A 19,255-nucleotide genomic window follows, 5' to 3' on the forward strand; every position below is an offset into this window, starting at 1 on the left:
GAGTAAATATGCCTAGAAGGATTAGACCTTGATGAAGAGGAAGAGTATCTCTAGCAGAAGGCCAACGTGATGAGCCTCTTCAAGGTTGATATAGTCTGGATAATGGAAAGATACAAACTGGACAAAAGTGAAGTTTCTAGGGATCAGCCTAATCCGCTGAGTGAAGGGCAATTTCCTAACGAGGTCGAAGAGTTTTTTGAAGCCTTAGGTGATGACAACAGTACCCCAAGTTTGCAGAGCACAGAAGGCTTTTGATAGGGACCTCAAGCAATCCAAAAGGGTAAAAGAAGATAAACTGATGGAGATGAACCTTGGAACAGAGATTGACCTAAAGATGGTCCGAGTCAGTGCCAAGATGGATGCTTCATTCCGCAAAGAAGTTCGGATGTTGCACACGTCCTTCAAGGATGTGTTTGCCATGAGCTACAAAGAAATAAAAGGGATTGACCCTGCTTCTACTAGCAGTGGATCAACCTGAAGGACGCTATCATCCCTATCCAGAAACAAAGGTACTAGATGAATCCCAATTATGCCAAAAGGGTCAAGGAGGAACTGGATAAACTGTTGCACATCATATTCATATATCCGATTGATCAGGCAACATGGTTATCCTCCCTGATCATGATTGTTATCCTCCCTGATCATGATTGTTCCAAAGAAAAATCAGAAACTGAGGGTCTGTGTAGATTACCAGAAGCTGAATGCCGCAACAATCTCAGATCCTTTTCCTTTACCATTCCTGAATTCCTTGCTTGATGTTGTAGCTAGCCATGAAATGTACTCCTTCTTGGATGGATTCAGTGGCTACAACCAAGTCTAAATGGCACCCAAATATCAGGAGAAGACAACCTTTAGCACTGAATGGGGAGCCTTTGCATCCAATGTCATGACCTTTGCATCCAATGTCATGACCTTTGGGCTCAAGAATGCTCCCACCACGTTTTAGCAGATGGTTCAGGAGATTTTTGCCAAAGTTTCTGACCTCCTTCATGCGGGTGTTCATTGATGATTTCAGTGTCTTTGGGAAATCATCCCAACATGTGACACACCGATAGCTATGTTTGGCCAAATGCCCAGTGTCCAAACTAAGCGTGAATCCCGCTAAATGTGCCTTCGTCATCCAAAACAATATGCTCCTCGGCCACATTATTTCTCAAGAAGGCATTGTAGTAGACCCAGCCAAGGTGGAAGTGATCTAGAAAGCTCCGTTTTTGATAAGTGTGAAGGAGCTGAGAAGATTTTTGGGACATCAGATGGCATAGCCAAATGCTCTGGTATCTTGCCCACATAACAGTCCCATTAACCCAACAAATGGCCCAGATCAAATTGCCATTGACTCAAGCCAACCTCGACTGGTCGAAGGAATGCGACATCACATTCTAATGCCTCAATCTGATGCTATCAGAAGCACCTATAGTTCAAGCCCCTAATTGGGAGTTGTCGTTTCCATGTCATTGTGGATGCCTCAGATGTGGCCATAGGTAGTGTTCTGATGCAGGAGCCGAGAATAAATGGTTCTGGCTTGTTTACTATCCCAACCGGTGACTAGATGCCGAGCGGAATTACTCCACCATTCACCTTGGCATGATCTATTCAATTGGCAAGTTTTTCCTTGCTAGGCAACAAATTCACCTTTTATGTGGATCATTCCGCCTTGCTCTATCTTGTGGAATAATCAAAGCTTGGCAGGCAAGATGGTGCGGTGGATATTGATCCTACAAGAATTCGAGTTCACCATAGTGCACACCCCGAGCGCAAATCATATTGGCAGATTACATGTCCCTAGAGACTAGAATCTGGTGAAGCCCCAATTGGCGTAGCAAATGACCTACCCAATGGAGAGCTGTTCAACGAATGAAGCAGTCATCCCGATTCCCCAAACATGGTATGATGAAATGCTATTGTTTGTCGCCATCGGTCTAATGGAGGATAGCCTTTCTCGCGATCTCAGAAATGGATTTCTATCCGAAGCCGATCTTTCCAAGTCATGGCCAGCCAGCTGTACAAAAAAGGCATTGACCAGATCCTTCAGAGGTGCATTCCACCTCATGAACAAGAAGTCATCCTCAGAGAAGCCCATCAAGGAATCAATGGAGGTCACTTCGCAGGAGAAGTAACAAGACACAAGATCCTCTAAGCCGGTCTGTGGTGGCCATTGATAATCGGCGATGTCTACAAGTCGGCCAAGTAGTGTGATGTTTTCCAACGGCTCAGTCAGCCGACTAACGGAGACCACATGCCGCATAATCCAATCCTTCCCCTCAAACCATTCCAAAAATGGGGTCTCAACTTCATGGGACCGTTCAAGCCACCAACACACTTCATTGGTAACAAGTATATCCTAGTGGCAAATTCAAGTGCCGGTCTCCAAACAATCATCATAAATTCGTCTAGGAAGTCAAGCGACGTGATCCCCCTCCATCATGATTATTCGATGGTGACTCGACAATCATGCACGACACACAACACGGTAACTATTTTTGGATTACCACAAACTGCAATTAAAATTATTGTATCTATCTCTTTGCATGCAGCCCCTCTTCTCGCTCATAACTATGATCATGCGCCTGTGAAACCCTTTGCTGCACTTGCAAGACTTTCTCTTCTCTCTCGCCCACCACCTCCCTTGTTCATAGCCATGGTGACCTTTGAACCTTGTACTAGTATCATCACCGACAACGCCGAAGTGCAAGAATGGCTGGGTATCACCCGCCTTGCCGATTTCCTCAACATCCCTTGGCACATAGTGCCTGTACACCCCGACGTAGATGACCTAGTGCAACAACTATGTGCCGGCACCACAATCACCCTGCATGGTGATGAAACACCCTCACAGAAGCCTTTGTGGCCATGTGCTTGAAAGCTGCCCCTTGTCGGCCTCACAAAAGTCACCCAGTCAAGAACGAGTACATGATATGCCACTTCAGTGTGACAGTGTGAGTGGGGAACATAAGCTCGGAAATCACAAGAACGTGCTACAGAATATTTCTAAAGACCATGGGGCTTCAAAAAAAGACCCATCACATCTCAGCAACCATGGGCTGACTCCACAAGGCGGAGAAAGGCAAAGACATTCGGTGGGCGAACCTTTCCTTCACCAAGCTCCAAAGAGAACGCTTGCAGAAAAGCAACATCCATATGAAGATGGGACAGCTCGTCACCCTCTTGTTTCTGTTCGGCATAGCACTTGTGCCAAACCCACCCCTGGCCATCAAAGCTGCAGCACCGTCCTCACCTACCTCGGTGCCTCAAGAAGTGCAAAATCCTCTAGAACCCCAGCCAGAGGACCAACTGATGCCTGTCCCCATTAAAATAGCTAGCTCCGAGCACATTGCTAGCCGCAACACCAAGATGGGATGCACCCATACCTCCACCATGGCATCCCATTTTGGCCGACCTCTTTGATAGCCTGCAAGATGAGCTGAGCCATCTTTGGGACCAGCTCATGGATGAGCTCCGCCTGATCCTCACCGACCAATGCAAGCAACCGGCCATCCAACCAAAAGGAGATGCTAACTCAGATGATGAAGGCGACACACAATCCGGCACTCCGAGTCGAACAAACCGCCCCTCTCCACTCCGCCGCTCCCCGTGCCGCCGCCCCAATTGCTCCGACCCAACCCCCACCCCCAAAATCCTCAACCTCCGCCACCCATGATGACCTCCTTGCCAAGATGGAGCAGTTGGAGCCGCTCGATGCAAAGTGTAGAACGCCAAGATCTTAGGCAAGAAGCCGATCCAAGACCCGCTTGAGTCAAGCCCAGAGGCACCGATCGACATGGAGAACCTTTGACTGGCCATGGTACCCTACTCTGAGGGGACTTGTCTAAAGAAAATTCAGCCATGGCTCTCCTGAAGGATCATGCAGCGGTCCTCCAAAAGAATTACGATGAGTTGCATGATCGGATGACTGCCATGAAGATGTCCTACAAAGAACAGCACTAGTGACACAAGAACGACAAGGATGAGATGCTTCCCCACATCGAGGAACTCCAAGCCAAAGTCGTTGGGAAGAGGTCGGCCACTCGGAGGTGGAATAACCAAGACACCCATGTAGATATCCAGCTCGCCATCACCAGCATCGAAGAAGCCAAGAATGTCACCCTTTGCACCACTGCCTCCGTCGCCAGAACCGAGATCACGAATCTGCAGCACGAAATGATCCCCAACTCCGGGGCAACCTCACCCAAACCATCTGCCAGGGCTATTACTACCTCCAGATCCTCATTATCACCATCAATATCATCGCCCCGCCAACCTATCCAAACCTTGCGCCTAGGGGACGATGGATGCCTTTATGCTGTGGCAGCATGGCCTCAATCCCCAACCTCGCCCCCAACCTGAACAACCCTGACCAGTAATGATGATGATGAGCTTGGAAAGTTGTAGACTAAAGCTACTTGGCCCGGGAGATCGATAGCGATGGTGGGCATCTCGGCCAGCCCGATGTAGTAGGAGGCCGTTGACCATACTGGCATCGTTGTTCCTCATCCCGGATCCGTTCTTCCATATCACCATCACGGATGTGCAATCGCCTATAGTAGCCGATAGGCTGTGTCTGCTCGTCTTGTGCCCGATCCGTATTTGACTAGTGTATGCTACGTGCATAACCAGAGCCACTTAGGAGGTTGCTCGGAAAAACGGTCAGTCCGACAATAATAATGAAGGAAAATGTGGTTCTACATGCACATATCACTCTCATATAGACCATTATCATATAATGATGCATATACTATTATTCATATGAAGAAAAATTTATGAAAATTGTTATTAAAATATATTCTTCAACATCCACAAATTTAACTCCAACATCATACTTAATCAAAGTAAGATAATAAAAGTGTCTTTAACACCCTAACCATGAATATAAAGAAGTTGCACTTACTATTCCTCACTCCCCCTTAAGTGTAAGTGCAACCTAGATTCTTATAAACATACTGTACAAAATATATGGCATAATATATACTACATTTCAATTTCTCTCTCTCTCTCTCTCTCTCTCTCTCTCTCTCTCTCTCACACACACACACACCCACAAAGTTAATGCATAGAATGATGCATATATTATTATTCATAAATGAAGAAAAATTTGATGAAAAATGTTATTGGACTTTATTCTTAAACATCCACTAATTTAAGTTCTATTCTACGAAAGCCTATTTAAATGGTCACTCTATGAAAGTTGGCGCAAAAATATGGTATTATGTGTGTCACGCATGCTCGTTCTCTCAATTTACAATATGCCATGTGTGTCACGCATGCTCGTTCTCTCAATTTACAATATACCATGTGGCCTCTGCTAAACAGCCAAGAGAGTTTGAATCTACAACATTATGCCAGGTTATCCAACTAAGCTAACACTTGCATGCCAAAGTTAATGCACAAAGCTTATTGAATAGAACAGAAGCGAGAAGGACAACAGTCATGACTACCCAACCATAAACGAACGCTTGCACCATAGTAGATCGCAAGATAGATGACAAAGCAAGACGAATGACAAAAACAATTGCACTTACTTTCGAGAAGGAGAGACGGACGACAGAAACACTTGCACCTATCAGGCATGGCTTGCAAACAACCTGCAAAAAGAGAGAGAGAGAGAGAGAGAGAGAGAGAGAGAGAGAGAAGGCCGCTACGATTATCACAAACCGAGGAAGATTTGGGCTAGAGAAAAGTCGGCACCTAAAGATCAAACAGTGCAAAGTACCACCGAGCTCTAGGAGGGCCAACTAGTACCGAGGAGGGGAGCATGTTTGCAATAGCCTGCACAACAATAAACCAACATGAGAATAGAAACACACACACAGAGAGAGAGAGAGAGAGGGATGGCTCACCAACCAAACACACAAAGACTCAGGAGGAAGCTCGCTTGAAGTGAAATAGAAATGATGAAGGATGCCCTCCTGAGAATGAAATTCAAATTTAGCTGCCCACATTGAAAGAGGCGGCTTTGTGACAGAGGAGAGGTTGAAAGAGGTAGATCTGCATGGAGGGGTGGCCCTGCAACCTGCGTGACTACATGACAGAGGAGAGGTGGCACAGCGCAATGCAAAGCCATAGGTAGCCTAAAAAATACAGCACGTGGAGACAGAGTTGATGCCCGGTTACATATGTATGGATGTTCACAAATCTTCTTCACCATGTTTGCATCTTATGTAGCAATGTGCCAATGCTAATTTCAAAGGACAGGAAAGAGGAGAGACCTGCAATGTCCCTGTGTCTTCATTCCCCTATGCTAGGTGCATAACTTGGGCCAACAATGGGAATGATAGTTTCAATTGGGCAATGTGCCAATGCTAATTTCAAAGGACAGGAAAGAGGAGAGACCTGCAATGTCCCTGTGTCTTCATTCCCCTATGCTAGGTGCATAACTTGGGCCAACAATGGGAATGATAGTTTCAATTGGGCATTTTGTTCTATGTAAGTCCTTATGAGGTATGGATGCTTAGATCAAGAGAGAGTGTTAAAAGATCTATGTGATCTAAAATACATGTGTTAATGTGTATCCATGTACATGTGTTAATGTGTATCCATGTACATATACACATTCATCTGTGTGGCCATGGAAGTATTTGACCATGCCATCTCTCATATCTTCAAGGAGGTGGAGGTGACCATGTGGCCATGGAAGTATTTAACCTAGAGAGAGAGAGAGAGAGAGAGAGAGAGAGAGAGAGAGAGAGAATTTTTTTGAAAATGTGTTTTGTTTTGTTTTAAACAAAATACATTTTAAACAAAGAAAATTAAATGAGACTGAGACTGAGAGAGAGAGAGAGAGAGAGAGAGAGAGAGAGAGAGAGAGACTTAACGTTGACTTATTGATCTAGAGAGACCAATCGACGGAGAGACTTGAACCCAAGTGGGTTCATGTCATCCCAAGGGCAATCCCAAGGGCCGAGAGAGAGAGAGAGAGAGAGAGAGAGAGAGAGAGAGAGAGAGAGAATTAGTTTTTAAAAAGTGTATTTTGTTTTGATGGGAGAAATAAAAAAGAGTCAAAGAGAAAGAGAGAGAGAAAGGGCAACCATCAATCCACCGTGAAGGCAAGAATGGGCCACTCGCATCCTTAAAGAAGAGCAATAAGACATGTTTCAAGAAGGAGCAAACTTTGTGATTTTGTACTAAAAATGAAATTGTTAGAGGGAGCTATAAATGGAGGACATGTTCATACATAATGCTTAGTCATCCACCAAGGCTCATTCATCAGTACCCTATCTCTCACGCATCAATGCTCCACTTTTGCCAATACGTTGGTGTCAATACGGAATATTTTTTCATGTGTTCTCATTTAATATTTTGCCTAGAAAAATACTCTCTCTCTCTCTCTCTCTCTCTCTCTCTCTCTCTCTCTCTCTCTCCCCTCCAAGTTATAAGCCAAGTGACATATATACCAAAAAAGTGTCAAAATCATCATAGTAAGTTATCTAGTATTTACTTTTTAGCTCAATGTCAAAAAGTGAGAAAACCCCATACCCTTCTGAGCTATAGATTTGAGATATATATATATATTCACTTTGTTGTTGTTTTGATATAGGTGTGTCCAAAAGTTAAAGAACCTTTCTCAAGGGTAATGTGAAGAGATTGTGTGTAGGGAATAAAAGTAAAAGCAAGGTAGTTGTGCCGCCGGTCAATTAAAACCAAAGAGTAAATTTTTTCCCTTGTTTTTGTGCCAATCTGAGTTAGTTTTCCATGAAGAGTTAGAACATATAGAAAATGTAAATAAAGAGAGGTCTTTATTTTTTTTAAAAAAAGAGGACATGTTAAAGAGAGATTTTTTGAAGTTTCCAAACCTTTTATGTAAAGAAAGTGAGGGGCTTCAAAAAGTAGCAAGCAAAGAGCAACCAAACAAAAGCAACTCTTTTCCAATTCAACACCCATAAGCCACACTCAATGATAGGTAGAATAAACCTATTGGACACCCACTTACAAATCAAGAAGATATAACTTGTTAATATGTCGATTTAACTTGATATTATTAAAAGCTAAGAAGATGAGAGTCCTAATCCTATGTATAACATTTTCACTATCTATGCTGGATAAAATTATGACACGTTCATGTCTCTTTGTCCTATTGGAGGGCCCTTATGCCATGGGAAAGGTGGAGGGAATGAGCATATGTCATGGGGCTTCGCCCAATCGCACTCGAGAGCTCAACTGAGAAGCCAATCTATCATGGCCTACACATAAAATGCAAATGGGGGTGTGTCACTCACCTTGTTGGGATTCTCATGGATTCCCCGTTCATTGCAGGAGCACCCAAGAGCTCCACTTCATTGTCACCCTGCTGCACTCCAATGGAAGCTCAACCCTCCTCTCTCTCTCTCTCTCTCTCTCTCTCTCTCTCACACACACACACACACACACACACAATGAGATTATAATAGCTCTAATTGGATTAGACAAGATATTAGGCAAGAAGCAAGAGAATGGAAAAGAAGAGCACTCTATTAGTTGCATAAGAGAATTATAAAGTGACCCTTATCTTGGCCCCAAGCATTCATACCTTGGTTGGCCATAAGAGAATGAATGGTGAGAATTATAAAGTGACCCTTATCTTGGCCCCAAGCATTCATACCTTGGTTGGCCGTACTTGAAATATAGGTCCCTGGCTATCCAAGGATGCCTAGGCTTATGCAAAAACTTAATCTAAGCATGCACTCTCAATAATTAATCCCCTGGCATGCCTTTCATAGATAAGTGGCAATCGCACACTTAAAATGTACAATATTATCATTTCTAATGCCAATGGCCAAATGAGTGACGATTGTCACCAATGAATGGCTAGTGTGTAGTGTGAGAGTGAAATATGGTGGCTTGTTGCATTTGAGGTGCCAAAAGAGGATCATGAGATACTTAAGGTTTTCTTCAATTTTGACAAAGATACCAAATGTTGTGTGACATCAGAATGGCGAGGGAGTTTTTCATGTTGAAGGTTTTGGTGTGAGTACTAGGTTTTTCATGTTGAAGGTTTTGGTGTGAGTACTAGGTAGAATAGTTTCTTTTTGCTGAGTACTAGGTAGAATGGTATCTTGGCAGTAATCTCAAATTTTTGAAGTGCATGTTTGGTGTGTCGAATGTAAAAAATGTAGAGTTCCTTTGCTTATATTGTGTGTGATCTAGAAAGAAGGGAAAGGATGAAAAGAAACATTATAATATAAAGACAAGGACTATTGTCCAATTTGTCTACCATGGGGAAAAATGGTATGAGTGAACCTGAAGTGGGATCCTATCCTTGACATACCCTTATTACAAGGGTAGACTTTTATACTTGTATACTGATAGAGAGCCAATACATAACTTTTCTGGCTCCTTGGTTCTAATCCTTGAAGTCTTTCATATCTGCAGCAGTCGGATTGATCTCCGGTATCCCCGGTGTCTCTGCATGCTCACCTTCTATATAGTCCCAGTAACCCTTTCCCATCAGGAAATTTGTCAACCTGAACCTCCAAGCATGGAAGTTGTTCTTATCAAGCTTCTAAGCAATAATCTGGTTTATGCCATCATTTGACATCTTGCCACACACAAATTTACCAGAAACAGCACTCTGGTTTGTCCTGCACAAAATGCTGTATTTTTTGTAGCGGTACTGTACTACACTCAAATGTCACAACCAGTGACCTCAATGTGCATACATACACCCAATGGCAACTGTTGACCTCCTTGCAGCACACACAATGTCTGCACAACCAATCTGTCTTCCTGCAGTTCTTAAAACAGAGTTCTGTAGAGAATCGATGACTTACTTGCAGCGCTCGAAATCGCTTGCTTTCTGAAAAACGGAGATCGTAACGCGCTCGAAACACGTTTTCTGCCCAAAAAATTATGTCCAAAAGTATAGTTGCCCTACAGCTTTATGCTTGTGAAGAAAGCATTGGTGAGAATCGTAAAGAAAATTTAATCAGATAGTCATAGAAGATCTCTTAATCAAATAGTCATAGAAGATCTGTCAAACCATCCTCTGAAATGTAGCTGGGGCATTTTTTAGGCCAAAAGTGATCACATTAGATGTAAAGAAACCTCATTCTATGATAAATGCTCTTTTTTCCCTTGTCTTCACGTGCTATTTTGACCTGATTGTACCCATTAAATCCATCTAAGAAGGAATACATCTCATGGCATGCTGTCAAAGATGGTGGCAATATATAGTTATCTGTACTCTGAACTTACCATTCGTCTTGGGTACATTTACTATGGGTGAGATCTAGTTAGCCTTTTCAATTGGATAGATGAAACCCACATTTAGCAACTTATCAATTGCTTCTTTGATTTGCTTATTATAGTTGGGATTCATCATGTACCTTTGCTATCCTAATATAGGAAATGCATCCTCTTTTGATAGGAACTAGGGTCAATACCCTCCATAACAGTGTAGCTCCAAGAGTACACATCTTTATATTTCTTCAAAAGCTCTATCAATTGATTTTTGAATGGCTGGTCCAACTTTGCAAAAAGCTTCATGGGCTTCGAATCATCCTCTACTCCTAGATTTACTTTTCTACTTTGACGTACTTATGATTGGTTTGTTCCTTGGCCTTTTCATTCTCAATCCAAGTCTTCACAATGCTTGCAAGTATTCATGATCGATTTCTTTAGCTGATTGAATAGACTCCTCCTTCTTTTTCCTTATTGGCTCCTTGTCAACTCCGTGAGCTCTTCTAGGTTGTTGACTTTTGCCTGCATGTTCAACACTTCTAGGGCATATTTGGAGGCAATAATCTCCACATCCACCATGAAAAGTGACACTTTTTCTCTTAGAATTCTTCTTCTTCTTCTACACCATCCATGAGGTTCAAACCTTCAACATACAATGGCTTATTAGTTGGGTCTGTGCATCTTGAAGCATACTAGGAGTTTGATCATTTTTTTGCCATTTTTTATGGTGTGGTGTCTTTCTCCCAATTTTGCTTAATGTTGCCATGTCTAAGCCATGGTCTTCCAAGCAACATGGGGTATGCATTTTCATCATTGATTCCTTCTCATGAACACTAGACCAAATTATGTTTGACGTCGTGCTATCTCTATTACCTCACCTCTTATTAATCCAAAAGGTCTTACTCGCCTTTGATCTATCATTCTGATCTTGAATGGGGTTGGTAATTAATGAGACCTATATTCTTGAAAACTTTCTATGAGATCCACCATCCAATAGCGCAATTGTAACCTCAGGCACTCTAGTGTCTATGTCAAGCACCTTCTCCATAATGGTTGTCTTACAATCCACTTATTCCCTTGTAATTTCACTACTAGTTTTATCTGACTTCTTTGTCAACCATCCAACAACATCTGGTTAAGTCACTAATGTGTTCAGAATTTGGGTTCTATAGTTGGGCACAACAGATAAGAATTGATCTAATGTGACATTTAGCTTCATGTCCTTCAAGTCTTCCTATAGATTGTAGGATTCTTCCTTGCTTGTCTATACCACTTCAGCCAAATCATCTAGTTGAATAGCAACCTCATGATATGCGTTAGTTGCATTACTTAATTGTGATAATGGTCATTTCTTCTATGCTACTACGAACAATTTAGCCAAAAGAACCATCTAGTTGAATAGCAACCTCATGATATGCGTTAGTTGCATTACTTAATTGTGATAATGGTCATTTCTTCTATGCTACTACGAACAATTTAGCCAAAAGAACCATCTAGTTAAATGGCTTATCTTGCTTCCTCTACATCTTCTTTGTAGGGCTGACCTTCTTGGCCTTTCTAGGTGGAACTTCTTGGTCACATTCTACTACTACTTTTCCTTGATGGATGTTTCTTATGTTATATTTTGCTACTGTCCACAATATTTGTTTGACTGGAGGGCTTATCTTGCTTCCTCCACATCTTCTCTATAGGCCAAACCTTCTTGGCCCTTTTTTTAGCTAGCACTTCCTCGTGGTCACTTTCTTCCACTACCTTCTCATGGTGATGACTATTTTTTCTGTCATAGTCAATTAAACCCGACACATCCAATTGACTAGAGGGCTTTCCTTTTCCCTCAACATTCAATGTGCTTTTTGCAACACTTTGGCTAACCCTTTTTGGATTAGACTCCTTATAAGTCATCTAAGTCATCTGTCTAGGACTGAGTCTTCTTAGCATGCCCTTGTGCTTCCTGCACCATATGGTTCACCTACTCTCTCGCTTTTTTTAACTCCTCCCAACTGGCTATCTTCTTGGGCTGCACCTTTTTAGCTTTGAGTGGCTACTTCTACCTCCTTCTAGCATACTCCCTTGCTCATTCACCTAGTTACTACCAAGATCTATGGCTCTGGTCTCTTTTCGTGAATATCTTCAATCTGTACAACACTCATAGATGGATCCTCTGCATTTGAAACTTTAATTATCATGTTGTATTATATCCTTATGATGCTTCAAAAATACTTGACACTTAGTCCTTCTATGAGTGCTTCAAAATTTTTGAGTAGGACACTAACAAATGTGAGTACGGTCCGATATGATGCGTCATGGAATGGTTGTTGCCAAAGGGATTTGGAATGTTGCCATTAACATTGAGGCGTGCCCTAACCTCTCACAACAAAACAAGCAAGGTGAAATGGAAGAGATGCACAAGAACATGTATTGGTGGTACTTTCTATGAAAAGGAGCATTATTTCTTATATTTGCTCATGTAAAATTACCATGCTAGCTTGGGATACACTTGATTGCTTTATTAGGTGCATAACAAGGTATGTGTGACAGCAATTAGAGTTTGAGCATATGAATGAGAGAGTCTCGATGGATGAGTTTCTCACAAGGATCAAAGATCTCAGAGAGCATCTTGCATGTATTAAAATGAGGCATATCTGGATACTTCATTGGTGTCTTGTTCTCACAGCTTTATCAGATTTATATCATGTTTTTGCATCCACACTTCAGCTTATGATGAAGTTTAATCGTAATTCCCTTGCGTTTTTGATGAGTTGGTTGTATTGTTATTGCAAGAAGAGAGATCCCACAAAAACGGAACTAGTATACATGTGGAAAATCAGACATTTGTTATCGCTGCTAGTCAAAAAGGTAAATCTCTTAGAGAGGCTACAAAAGCAGCCTAGTCTTTTAGCAAGGATACCAAGAAGGGAGTTAATAACCCTAAGAAGAAAGGTAAATGTAACTATTGTCAGAAGCCAGGCCATTGCATCAATGAATGTAGAAAGATGCTAAGAAGGAGAAGAAGAAAGAGGCCATTACAAGAAACCCTATATTTTATGCTTGCACAAAGCATCTTCATGTGCATTATCATTATGTCAAGGAGAGGCTTATTGTAGAAGAGATTAGCCTGGCTTATTGTAGAAGAGATTAGCCTTGCTTATGTCTTTACATACAATAATGTGGCAGAAGAATCTCTCACGAAGAGAAGTTAGAAGCTTTTTACAAAGCTTTGGGATTATTGCCATATCAACCATATGATCCTTATACATGTTCACATCATCACAACAAGGGGGATTTGTTGCCATTCATATGTTAGCAATGTGTGGACATAGACTAACAATGGACCGGGACACTTTTTTCCTCCTTAAAAGGTTTTTTCCCTCAAGCATGTGTACACACTCTTATAAGTGAATAAGTGATTTTATCTACTTTACTTATTCTCATCAATCTACTTTGAGTGTTGTGCTTCTCAGTATATCTGCTTTGCTACATCTATGTGTGTATTGTTACCTTGGTCTCCACTCCAAAATAATCTTTGGAAAGACAGTCCAAAATCAAGAACTAACCAAACAAGCACCAAAGAGGCAAGAAAGACAATAGAAGTCTTTCGAAAACAACCAAAAGTTAATATTTAGGAGTAGTACAAGCTTGCAAACATGTGGTCTATATAAGAAAAAGATACTATAAAAGCCAAAAACTATTCAAGATAGCCTAGGAGTAACCAAAGGTAGTGAAGATCAACACTAACGATCTCCAAGAGTAAGAAACTACCCAAAGATAATGAGCAAAACGAAAGAAGCCACAAGCAAAATGGAGTACCCAAAGATAATGAGCAAAACGACATAAGAAACATGCTAGATTACAAGAACAAACCAATGAGACTGATACAAATAGAGGGTTGAACTAAAGCAAGCAACTAACACATGCTAATACTGCAAAATACATCTAGAAGGTGAGAAAATAGAATCAAAAGTTTCAAGAGCTATTGCACAATCAGGAGGAGCATGAAAAATAGTGAAGAAAAGCTTAACTAGGATTAATAAGTGTTTGTGTAAACCGAAGAAGTGAACAACCTCAAATACACTCTCCAAGGTGTTTTGCATACAATTTATCAAGAACTACACAAGTCACATGGAAGATGTAGAAAGAAGGCAAGATAAGATAGGCTTCCCAACAAGGACATCGGCAAAAAGAGAGCCGAAGAGACATAAGAGCATTGAAGAAGATAATATGGTTGGCTAACAATAGCACAACACAACAACAAGGACGAGAGATTGAGAAATTGTGCAATTCTGAGTTGAGAGTAGAGCATTCCACATTTCACATAGCAATACAAAATATGAATATAACTATCATTTTAATCAATTGAAACAAAAATTCTACAACATGCTCCTTACATTCTTGTCATTTTGCATTACATGATCATTCTCATATCTTTTTAGAGTGTGCATGTGTAGTGTACAACGTAAGACGGAGGTGACATTGTTCGTCTCCTCTCTCTCTCCCTCTCTCTCTCTCTCTCACACACACACACGCGCGCACACACACACACACACACACGCACACAAGGCTATTGCCCAGCCTGAAAATGCAACTCAAGCAGCTTTTATAGCCTGCATTCAAAGTCTCTGAAATTCTCAGTCAGTCCAAAAAATTCTGTCAGGACGAATCCAACTTTGAAAATTAACATCAACTCACCACCTTAAGCCTTCAATTAGACATTAGAGAAAAAAACCTTCCAAAAAATCAAAACTAGCCTTAGGTTCTATTCTTTGCCATTAATTAATGGCCCAAAAAAATTTGGCACCCATATTATTGTAAATTATGTGTCTCGCCCATACTTTCCAATTAGATCTTAGGCTTCTCAAAATCACAGTCAAAAACAAACTTTTTTCTAACCACTCAAAAAAAGGATGGCCTTCAAGCTCATAGGAAAAAAAAATGCATAGTTGAACCGGTTTTATAACTAAATTTTTAAAAAATTGGATCTTAATAAGTAGGGAAAATGGTAAAGAGAAAAGAACAACACAAGCTTCAAGAGAATTTACCTTCTCCTAGTATGGTTCCCTCAAGGGAAATTGACTTCCTTTTCTTGTGTCCTTCACCACCTATTTTTAGTTCTTTTAATCTATTCTTTTGTTTTTTCTCTACATCATTGTAAATCCTCTATGAACTAGTCCATTTTTCTCAGTACAATTTTCACGACTCAAATTGAGAAAAACCAGTAACTTTGCTTAGCGTTGGTCAAAAAAAAAAGGTCATTTTTTTTTCACTGGTTTTTTAAAAAAAAAAGATTATTTCCAACAATGATCCGGACACCCTATTCTTTCATTCAGTTGCACCTTAGTTAAAAACCTTAACTAATTAAACTAAGGTTTAATTAATTAATCGGGCTCCGCACACGGAATAACAATAATATACATATACTGATTAAAAAACTTTTTAATTCAGGTTTAATTAAGAGCCTTGGCACCTAAGGTTCTTAATTGAAAACCTTAGCACCTTAGTTAAAAACCTCAAGTAAACTAAGGTTTAAATAATTAATCAGGCGGAGCCTGAGTAAGTGATTAATAGGCAGGGTGAATTATCTGCAAATCGGCAGTGTTAGTTGATGCACAACAGTTCTCAAAGAGCATTACATAGGTTTCCACATGCTCACAATCCTGGCTTCAAGCTTCTATGGTTTTGCAACAATCAGCAAGGACTATAAAAACTGCAACCCTGCATTTTCTGTGCTCTTATTTGGGACATCCTGGGTCAAGTCCCAATCTTTGCACTCCTGTGTGGTTATATGGTCTATGGTCCACTGGCTTGGCTATGGCATTAACACTCCTCTCTCTCTCTCTCTCTCTCTCTCTCTCTCTCTCTCTCTCTCTCTACCAGTATATTATCTCTATATACCAATATAATATACTCATTCCCAACTAAATATAACATGACTTGAAGTGCACAAAGACTTTATAGGATTTGACACTCCATTTCTAGATTGCTCCATTTTTTCGATTGCCCCACGAAATTTTACAGAACTTTGAAGAAGAGTGATAAAATCCTCCTCAAAATTGAGCTACATTATTGTTAACAGAAACTATGGTTGTGTTACACATGGCTGGAACGTCCATTTATGCTCCTTCCCCTTGCAATACGAGATCGAAATGATACACTCCTATAATGTAGCAAAAAATGTTGGTGGTGAGTTAAAATGCCAAACATGGAGGGCAAGCAATACGGAGTACAAACTCACCATGCCATTGTGTATTCTTCTTACCATGTCCTTTGCCGACTCGTCGGAGTTGAGAGACGTATCCTGAGATCTTCTTTATATCCTCGACCTGGATGGACATTTCAACCCAGTAAAGAGAACTGCTAACACACCTCCACAATGTCTACTAGTTGAAATTATTAGTTAAAACTCTTAGGGTCCTTATAGACAGGCAAGATCCCAATTTTTCTCGAGCAGGGCTTCTTAAGACCCTACACGTTGTATTATTAAAAATTGACCTAAAAATCCTCACCTGTGTTTTAAGGAACTCGCCTTCTATGAAATCCTGCAATTGTGGGTCACCCTGCTCCTCCGCAACCTGATGGCATGGGCACAATAGTTTAATAAGAGGCACTTCAAGTACATTCAAAAGCTACATAAACAATATTGTAACCATAAGTGGAAACCTTTGAACATGGACAGGGAAGTTGCAACCTGACCTTGTGCAATTTCAGTAATTTCTCATTGACCAACTTCTCTAATGCCAATGTCAACTCCATAGCTGGCAACAAAAGCATTCAGTTGGGGGTCTGAAAAATCAAGCTCAATATCTATACTGATATGATGCATGCGAATGTCAACTCCACAGCTGGCAACAAAAGCATTCAGTTGGGTGTCTGAGAAATCAAGGTCAATATATATGCATGGGAATGCTCACCACAAAGGGCATCTCCCTTCTCCTGATCATTGAACTCGGAGACAGGAGGCATGACAATAGATTGCAGTTTCACTTTTCCACCCCTTGTATTCTTCACATCAGTAAAGGTTGTCAGTAAGATGCAAAACCCGTTGTAAGAAGCATTAGACTCCACACCAAGCAGAAAAATCCCATTGCATTTTGCTATGATTGGACTAACCAATTACAAGACAAGGAACACCAAAAATGCAGCTAACCTGGTATTTCATAAGTTTTTCAGCATGGGTTCGCTCTTCATCACTAGATTCTTTGAAAAACCTGCAAGATGAGACAAAATGATACACGATTTCAATTGCCAAACAGACAAAAGGTGCCAACGTATTGGAAGGAAAGAGCAGACTCGTGTGAGAAAGACAGCTATTCTTACTTGGCAAAACCTGGCAGAGCAACGTTATCCCGGTCAAAGTAAGCGAAGAGGCTATGGTAGACATAAGAAACATTGTACTCGATGCTGGAAACAATTGCCAAAAGAAAAATGGAAATGACCAAGGAAATCACATCTGATTTTCTATAACTTATTAAGTATACAGTATACTTCCTGAAGTGTTACCTGTGTAAGCCAAAACACCACGCTTAACTGGCTAAAGCACCCCATAGAGCACTATATCTGTTTGTGAAACTTAAGGCTACAATTGTAATAACCTAACCAAAAAATCCTTCCAAATCTGGTTTCCATAAATGATGCAGTAATAGACCCCATAAATTTCAGACTGTCCAGGCCAACCCATTTATTTCTCAATGCAACACTATGTGGAGCTCTAGGCAGAGAAGACACAAGAAATTCTGTTAAGTATCACTAATAATTACATACTAAACCATACAGGAACCTGCAAAGAAGAAACATAAAGAAACGATTAACCAAAAGGAAACTGAGCATGCAAATCTGCAAAACCCTGAGCTAGGAAACTGACACAGCGCGTAGGTAACCTACAAGAGACGTCGAGAAGACACACACTATGAAACTAAACCAAAAGCAAAGCCTGCATTTGCCTCTCTGCAAACCCCAGGCGGATAGCGAACAAAAGAGGACATTATGTGACACTCAACCATAAGGAAACCCATCAATAGGAAACACCATGCCTATCTGCAAATCCAAACAGGCAGGCTACAAAAAATGCATAAGAAGGAACACCATGCATATTTGCAAACCCTAGCTTGATAAGGACACCAGGAAAACCTATCAGAAGGAACTCCCTGCATACCCTAGAAGAACTAGGAAAAACACTCTTATGTATGATTACTAAATCATGAGCAAAACTCTACCAAAGGGAACATCATGCATATCTAGAAAAACCGGCGAAGAACAAAAATCAGCAAACGAGAAAGAGGACAAGTATAACCTACTTGATCTGCTCGTTGATAACGGCTTCGCACGCAGCCGAGTAGCGCTGGCGAGCGAACGACTCAGAAGAAGAAGCGGGCACCTTAACGAGCTGGTCCTGGACCTCCACAAAGGGCTGGAAGACGACCCCGGTTAGTGTTTTGTCCGCCTGGTCGGGGGCAGCGGTGGCACAGACGCGCAGAGAAGAGGGCGAGGAGTGTTTGCAGGTCAGGGAAGGCAGTGCAGCAGAAAAAGAGAGTGAATGCTGTCTGGGGGTGCAGAAAGCTTGCACAGAGACGATGGAAGTTGAAGAAGGGAAGACCTTGTGAAACATGGTGAAAGGACAGAGAAGCTTTTAATGGCTTAGCGACGGAAGCTGCGGGAGGGAAATTACGGAGGCTTTCGGCTATGGCGGGAGTTTCTCCAATTTCCGGCTATGGCGAGGGTTCCACTGCGAATGGCATGGAAAAACTAGGGTTTGAAGATTGAGCTCGTGGCTATGGCAACTCAGAGTTGGCACGGGCCTTTTTATATAGTGCCACGCGCCTACATACGATCATCGCAAGGTATACGGTGTAGACCGTAGCATGCAGGCAGTATACCATTGGGAAATTTCCATGTTGGCATTTAACATTAAAGGAGAAATTGCACACCATCCCCCCCCCTCTCTCTCTCTCTCTCTCTCTCTCAAGTTTTTTGTTTTTCGAGCCGGACTCAAAGACAAGCACACTCGTTCTGAGACCCGAACAGAGAAGAAACGCTTTTGTCATTAGCTTCGTCGTCTTTTCTCTCTCTCTCTCTCTCTCTCTCTCTCTCTCTCTCTCTCAAGTGGCACACATGC

At 41.4% G+C, this 19,255-nt stretch overlaps 1 protein-coding gene across 1 annotated transcript; it reads right to left on the bottom strand.

Annotated features, from left to right (window-relative positions):
• Positions 1-16,115: 16,115 nt before the first annotated feature.
• On the bottom strand, positions 16,116-18,915 carry LOC147628579 (ferritin-2, chloroplastic-like). The gene is made up of 8 exons (XM_086813780.1): positions 18,438-18,915; positions 17,461-17,544; positions 17,291-17,351; positions 17,055-17,145; positions 16,837-16,898; positions 16,650-16,715; positions 16,403-16,466; positions 16,116-16,300 (listed from the first exon to the last, which is right to left on the bottom strand). The coding sequence occupies exons 1-8, from the start codon at positions 18,746-18,748 to the stop codon at positions 16,257-16,259; spliced, it is 783 nt and encodes a 260-aa protein (XP_086669906.1). The 5' UTR covers positions 18,749-18,915; the 3' UTR covers positions 16,116-16,256.
• Positions 18,916-19,255: the final 340 nt, after the last annotated feature.

This window comes from Cibotium barometz, chromosome 19 (assembly GCF_041138505.1).
Source record: "Cibotium barometz isolate CiBa-2024 chromosome 19, ASM4113850v1, whole genome shotgun sequence".
Lineage (NCBI taxonomy): Eukaryota > Viridiplantae > Streptophyta > Polypodiopsida > Cyatheales > Cibotiaceae > Cibotium > Cibotium barometz.

Bases quoted from the DNA above. Each gene is read 5' to 3' on its own strand.
- LOC147628579 (XM_086813780.1), bottom strand. From the start codon at position 18,748: ATGTTTCACAAGGTCTTCCCTTCTTCAACTTCCATCGTCTCTGTGCAA. The intron at 17,352-17,460 runs GTAAGAATAGCT...CTCATCTTGCAG, and splicing joins GCTCTGCCAGGTTTTGCCAA to GTTTTTCAAAGAATCTAGTG. The intron at 16,899-17,054 runs GTGAGCATTCCC...TTTTGTTGCCAG, and splicing joins GAAGGGAGATGCCCTTTGTG to CTATGGAGTTGACATTGGCA.